Here is a 6,912-nt window from a genome sequence, read left to right as displayed (position 1 = left end):
TACTCGCTCTCTGGTACTCGGTCGCTCCTCCTTGGTGCTCGGTCGGGAGTTAACATGTAAAAGGTTCTCCGACGATTAGGTAAGTACTATGTATTAAAAGTGTATGATGTAATTGATAAAAGTGTACCTTACTCCTTTGTAGAAGGCTTATTTATAGTGTTTGGTAGTGGACTATTTAATTCATGGGTCGTATCTGATGCATATTTTCAATAAATTAGTGTTAGCTGATTTCTCGGAGTGTCACCCAGATTTGGTGGGACATGGTATGGATTTGTAGGGAGGTTACCCTGATTTATAAGATGTTTCTTTACTTGTTATTTAATGTGGTAGATTACCCGGATGATGCCAAGTGACGTGACTCATTTGCCCATAAGGTGGTTGATCACCCGTTCGATCAATCAATAATATTGACTGACGTGGTTCATTCGATTCATAATGTAATTGATAACTCGGTTTATTAGTCAATGATGTCAAGTGAAATAACTTCTTTGACCCCGACATATAAAAAAGACAAATAAAAAGTAAACTAAAAAAATGTGTGTTGCAAAATAAAAAACCATTTGGTGGTTTAAGTTAAGCTTTGATTATATTTGCAATTAATTATGGAATGTCCTACAATTCAAAAATATATATTTAAATGTATATAATTACTTCAAAAGTTAAATGCACTCCTTTTTAATGCAAATTTATGATATTAATAATAATTAAAATTAGCTACAGTAAATATTAATATTTTATAAACAGACAGACTATATAATAAATTTTGTGTTATACGTATTTAACCCATATTTTAAATGAGTTATAATTTATATATAGTGCACAAATCATTACGACTGGTTTTAAAAGGTAAGAAAAAAATTGTAAATAAGAAAGAAATTAAAATAAAATATATTTTAAAATTGAACTTATATCAATTTAAATAATTTTAATATAACAACTTAATATATAAATTATAATATGTATAATATTTTTTTATTACTTTTATTATAATATTTTTTTAAACATAATTATTACTTTATAAAATAAATCGTTTCCTAAACTTATAAATCACAAAAAGGTTTATATAGAATGAGAGAGAAGCTCTTTTGTGTTATTAAAAAATTAATCACAAAATATGCTATATTTAGAAGGAAAGGGGATTTCAATTAAGTTTAGACTCATAATAGAGCTCCTAATCTAACTTAATTGGTTTTTTAACATAATAAAAACTTAGTTAACTCAACCTCAGACATGCTAGGCAAAAATACCAGCATTAGAATAATCCCAAGTTGCAGTTGTTCTTGGTTACTTAAATTGCCTATCAAATACATGGGTCCATATCAATTGGTCTTTTTTTTTTGTTCTTCAAAAATTGACCTAGGTATTTTGGTTTAGAGATTGAATAAATTAATAATTTAATAATATTAATAATATATACTGATATAAAGTATAAGAAATTTGTATATTGTTAAATGATAAACTTATGGATTTTTCTTATAGTTATCATAAACTTTATAATAATATTAATATTCATGAATATTGTGAAAAAAATTTACACTCCTAGTATTGAGTTATTAAACTCTTGCAAATTTAAGTCCTTAAAATTTCTCATGTGTTACATGGAACGAGATTATCTCGATGACGCAAGTCCGTGTTCTTTAATTATTTGTCTCAATCATGTGAAAAGTAACCCTTTATTCTTCATTTCTTACTCAAGATTTGCGTGTAAGAGGTATTTGGATTCTGTAACAAAAGAAAAATAAGAAAAAAAAACTTACATAGTATGAACCAAAGAAAAACGCTTGTTTGCCCTTTTAAATTAGGTTAATTTTTAATTTAAAGAGGGATATAAATTCTGTAATAAATAATTAAATTTTGTTAAAAAGCGAAATCTTATAATTTATATTTTAATATTGATTGATAACACTAAACCAAAAACATTTTATATATATATATATATATATATATATATATATATTTTTTACAATAATTATGTTGAATGAGAACATATTTAAGAACTATATTAGTAAATCATTTATAGTAATTGTTCTTAATCTTTTATTTCTTTCGATATATTATTTTCACTTTAATAAAAAATATGTTAATTTTTATCTTTATTTTTAAATTGAATTTCTATGTTTTAAAAAAGACTTTAATATTATATATGATTTATATAAGATAAATATGAATCTTATTCATTTCACACAAAAAACACTAAAAAATATTATTAAATATCAATTAATTTAGAATAAAAAATAATTAATCATTATATTAACTAAGTTATATACTATTTTGTAAATTAAAAAGTTATTAGTTTGTAAAGTATTTTTTATTATTAATCAAAATTTATAAAGTATTTTCTAAATTATTATCTAACATTACTTATTAAAGTTTTAATTACTAACTACTTTATATTCTAAATTAATTATTAATTTAATTAAAAGTTAATTTATAATTTAAGATAGTTAAGATTTAAAATTTTGATTTATTATAATTGAATACAAAAATTAATATTTAAATAAAAACTATTTAGATATTATTAATTTTTTAGTTTATAAGATATTATGTAACTTAGTTTATATAACTAAATACTATTGAATGTACATATTCTGGAAACCAATAGTTAAGAATGTTACTCTTAAATGAGTTAAATAAAGTATATTTGATTATATTTTAATATTTATGGTAACATTTTCTAAAATTTAAATAATTAATAAAGGTTAAATGGAAATCAATACGTAAGCTAGAAGAATATTATTTCTGTACGAATCAGCAATAACTAAAAAATTCTAAATTTTGTATTAAAAGAAATCTGACATTTCCAAATTTAGATTTTGTCAGATGAATCTGTGTTAATATTTGAGACAACGTATGAGTAGCTTATGAGAGGAGCGAAAATTCCATTGCGGAAATATGGAGTTAAACACAACACAAAGTTACCTAACAAACTTAGTTTCTATAATTCAAAGGCAATCGTCATTAGGGTGAAAAGAAAAAATTAAACAAAAAAGAAATAGTTTAAATATCCACACATAAACTATTGTTCGTTGTTCGTGTATAGCCACAAATTTGAGACAACGAAGGTTATAATTTAAATTGAGACATGTTATTCTAACATGTGGGCATAAAAAAAAAAAACAAAAAAACAAAAAACAACAGAAAAGGAATACCATGTACCGTAACAATTTTTAATGCAAAAAAATAAGGAAACCATGTTCTTGTCGAATTATTGTTGAACATAAGTGAGAATACTAAAGGAAGTGAATTTAGGATTAAAGGATCGTTCCAAGAACGTAGGAATTAACAATAACAGCATAGTGTACGCTGAGAAGAAAATTTCCAAGTTGGGTCTAAAGCATAGAAAATTCATGTAAGGGGTCCGAAACTAATCGTTTCAATGGGGCAATGGGGTCTTCGTCTAGACCCAAAGAAAAGATCATAAAGTTTGAAATTCCAAGTAGCTACAATTGTTAACGACCAACGACCAAGTCATCGTTTCCACACTTTTCCACCTTTTTTTCAAATCGCCGTGTAAATGGAAATGCATATGCATGTTCTTTTTATATTCTTGCTTCGATTTTTCCTTAACAACTGACACCACACCACAGCACCTACATAGAAGCTTAGTACGAACCTTGCACTTTCAGACACATATAAATATTATTATCACCACTTTTCTATATTTTCAAATTTCACCGCATGAGAACTGCAAACTCCTAGAAGCAATGGAAGAGGTAATTAACTCGATTCATCGCGCTTCTGAATTGATTCAAAGGCTTGAACAAGACCTACCCAACATGGTGAACCAACCAGGGACGCTGTCCTTGTCCATTGATGAAATAACTGAGGCAATCACTGCCGCCAAGGAAAAGCTGTTGCTAATTTCCCGACATAACCAAACGTCGGAATCTCCTCCAATGTTGCTTCATGAAACGACACCGCAGCAGCCTCAGATGGATGCTACTCTAATGCAGGAATGGTTAAGGTCTAGTCATGCATTAACGATGGATCAGTTGTTTCAAATGCAACAACGTGCTGCAAGGAGCAGTTTGCAGATTGGTGAAATGGGAGGGAGAGAGGTGGAAGATTCAGAGAGAAGCATGGGATCCGAAGGAGATCAAGGGCAAGGAATCCACGCACCTTCACGACCACGAAGAAGGTATCTATATCGTATCATATGTGTTTCATCTTTTTAATAGTATTTTACTTTTAAGAAACTTCGACAACACGCTTTTAAACTAAATGATGTTGATGACTGAATACAAAATGAATAGTACAGTTAAATCTCCTGGTACAAATAACTTACATATACAGGCACCGACAATAATTAAAAGAAAAAGAAGAAGAAAAAAGTATGGTAGTGGGAAGCTTTTAGGTTTATTATAGACCCTACTCGATTATTGAGAATTGAGAATTGAGAAGAATCTGAACGGGGCTGGCTCAAAAAGTAGAAGGAAAGTTTCCAACATCTTTCTTGGTAATTAGGCAACAACTCACTCAGACACTTCTTATCTTATCAACTACATTGTTGGTTAATTAACAATAATATCATTTTAAACAGTACAAATATGTTTTAATAAGTGGTTTCTTGGACATTATAGTTTGACTTTATGCTTACATCATTAACTAGAAGCAGGGAAGCTAATCAAGAGAAGAAGAAAATTCTGGTTCCTGCCCCACAGTTTGGAAACACAGAGATGCCACCAGAGGATGGTTTCACTTGGAGGAAATATGGCCAGAAAGAAATACTTGGATCCAAGTACCCAAGGTATATATAATTGCTAAAATAATATTAAACGTCTTCATCAATATGGAGGGTTTTAGATTGGTCATATACCTGTTTATATATATGACTATTTCTCCTTTCCAAAAAATATTTTTTCAACTCCAAACTATCATAATGGCAGAAAATAAAACAGAAACAATGTATCAGCCAACTTTGAAACGGCCAAATTGGCCCCATAAATAACATCTTCCTTGTAATGTTGTCAACTTACACACTGTCTATATTAACTAGTAGTTATAAACAAAGCCACAAATGATGCCATTGCAAATTGATTTTGACAGATGTAGTTCCCATGCAAAGCATTTCCCCGTCTGCGCCGTAACCACTAAAACGTTGTTAACTCTTTTTCGTGCCACACCTACCTTCTTTCTCAGATTTTTGCTCCAGTTATAGTTATATATATATATATATATATATATATATATGTATGTATATATACTATGCTGGACAATTCTAAATCGGAATTACCCACAACTTCTATTACAGTTTTTAGGAATAATTTTTTAAATTAAACTTTTTTTTTATTTTGATTACTAAACTATGTGTTTCTATATATTGAAAGTAAAAGATATAGTTTGTTTAACTGAGAATTTTTTTTATTAATTATAGTTTGAAAAATACTCTCTTTTTTTGCTGATTTTTTTAATTATTGAGAAATTATAACTTGAATAGTTTATAATAGAATTAAAACATTCCATGTTTCATATTTATTTATTATTTTCATGTCTTATAAAGAAAAAACCTTCTGTATATAATCTAAAATTTTACTTATTTACAACTGAGGCAATTTTGTCTGAAACAAAACTTATATAAAAACATTATATATATATATATATGTATATATATATATAGATAGATATAGATATACACACACCATAAAGTAACGCGTCCACGCTGTCCCACATAATGAATTACTTGCGATTGAGGCATTTCATGTCCTTTAATTCATGGCATGCAGTGACCACTTCATAAGCAAATTGATACATAAAGACAAATATTTCTTTTTTTACTTTTACATAATGAACCCCATAAAGAAAATCACATTGAAAATGCTTTTCTTTGCTTGATGAATAATTTTGGTTGGGGTCTTATATGTTACTGAGAAATAGTTTAATTAATAATTCTAGGATTGCTATCATTAAATACGTTTTACTTATAGTTTCTTGGTGAACATTTTCTTTAATAAATTAACTTACATAAATATGCATATATTGTTTGTTCTTTTTCTTGATTTCCATGGCAGGAGTTACTACAGATGCACACATCAGAAGCTATATGAATGCCAAGCGAAGAAGATGGTGCAAAGACTTGATCATAATGCTAACATATTTGAGGTAACATACAGAGGGAAACACACTTGCCATATGTCCTCCACAGCACCATCATCATCATCACTTCCCCTAGAACAACTTTTGGTGGACATGACACAAAGTAGTAACACCATTTCCTCTCAGTTGTCTCCGTCAGTGAATCTCAGCCTCCTTCCCGGTAGTGGCGCCGCCGCCACCACTAGTGGCAGGGGCGGAGCCTCCACCTCAAGATTCGGTGCTGATTATGCTGTGGTGGATATGGCTGATGCTATGTTCAACTCTGGTAGCAGCAGTGGCAATAACAGCATGGAATTTCTCTTCTCTCCCGCTGAAGATAAAAGTGATGCAAATTGAAAACTGCAAAAGGTGAAGATTAGTTTGGCTTCTGAAAAACAGGGAAATATTATTACATTAGGAAGGAAGCAGATTTATATAATCTTACTTAGTGTTATAGAATTGGCTAATCCAATTATATAATCAATGAATAATAATGAGTTAATTCTATAACTTCAGTGGTGACTTATTCCAGAAAAAGATTTTAATACATGTCTAACTCTTTTTTTTAATAAATTAAGCTATATATATATATATACTCCTCCCCTTCTAACTTTTCTCTTTTTTTCTTTTTTCTTTTATGTATCTATTTTCATTTTGGCTTATATATGTTTGTGCCCTTTCAAATATATTTATTTTATTGTTTCGGTACCTCAAAAGAATTGTTTTTTCGTTTCTATAATATAAAATTGTATTATTTTTCATCCTCCCATGAGTGATATGCTGTTAAATCATAATGTAATAAACAAGATGTGATCTATTACATGCATAACCGTTTTGTTT

The 6,912-nt window shown here is 28.7% G+C and overlaps 1 protein-coding gene across 3 annotated transcripts; it reads left to right on the top strand.

The window, feature by feature from the left end:
* Window positions 1–3,227: 3,227 nt before the first annotated feature.
* WRKY55 (WRKY DNA-binding protein 55) lies at window positions 3,228–6,637 on the top strand. Of its 3 annotated transcripts, none has more exons than XM_068628071.2 (3): window positions 3,228–4,138; window positions 4,616–4,747; window positions 6,009–6,637. In XM_068628071.2, exons 1-3 carry the CDS (start codon window positions 3,531–3,533, stop codon window positions 6,427–6,429), a joined length of 1,161 nt encoding a protein of 386 aa, XP_068484172.1. In that variant the 5' UTR covers window positions 3,228–3,530; the 3' UTR covers window positions 6,430–6,637. The 3 variants fall into 3 exon arrangements, with proteins under 3 accessions (XP_068484172.1, XP_068484171.1, XP_068484169.2); XM_068628070.2 differs by having other exon boundaries at window positions 4,613–4,747; XM_068628068.2 differs by having other exon boundaries at window positions 3,548–4,138; window positions 4,610–4,747.
* The last annotated feature ends 275 nt before the right edge of the window (window positions 6,638–6,912 follow it).

Source organism: Phaseolus vulgaris, chromosome 9 (assembly GCF_051622355.1).
Source record: "Phaseolus vulgaris cultivar YP4 chromosome 9, ASM5162235v1, whole genome shotgun sequence".
NCBI lineage: Eukaryota > Viridiplantae > Streptophyta > Magnoliopsida > Fabales > Fabaceae > Phaseolus > Phaseolus vulgaris.
This window is presented reverse-complemented; position numbering and strand designations above follow the sequence as displayed.

Excerpts from the sequence above, each read along its gene's own strand:
- WRKY55 (XM_068628070.2), top strand. The coding sequence starts at position 3,531 with ATGTTCTTTTTATATTCTTGCTTCGATTTTTCCTTAACAACTGACACC. Across the intron at positions 4,139-4,612 it reads CCTTCACGACCACGAAGAAG|CAGGGAAGCTAATCAAGAGA; the intron begins GTATCTATATCG and ends ATTAACTAGAAG. Across the intron at positions 4,748-6,008 it reads CTTGGATCCAAGTACCCAAG|GAGTTACTACAGATGCACAC; the intron begins GTATATATAATT and ends TTTCCATGGCAG.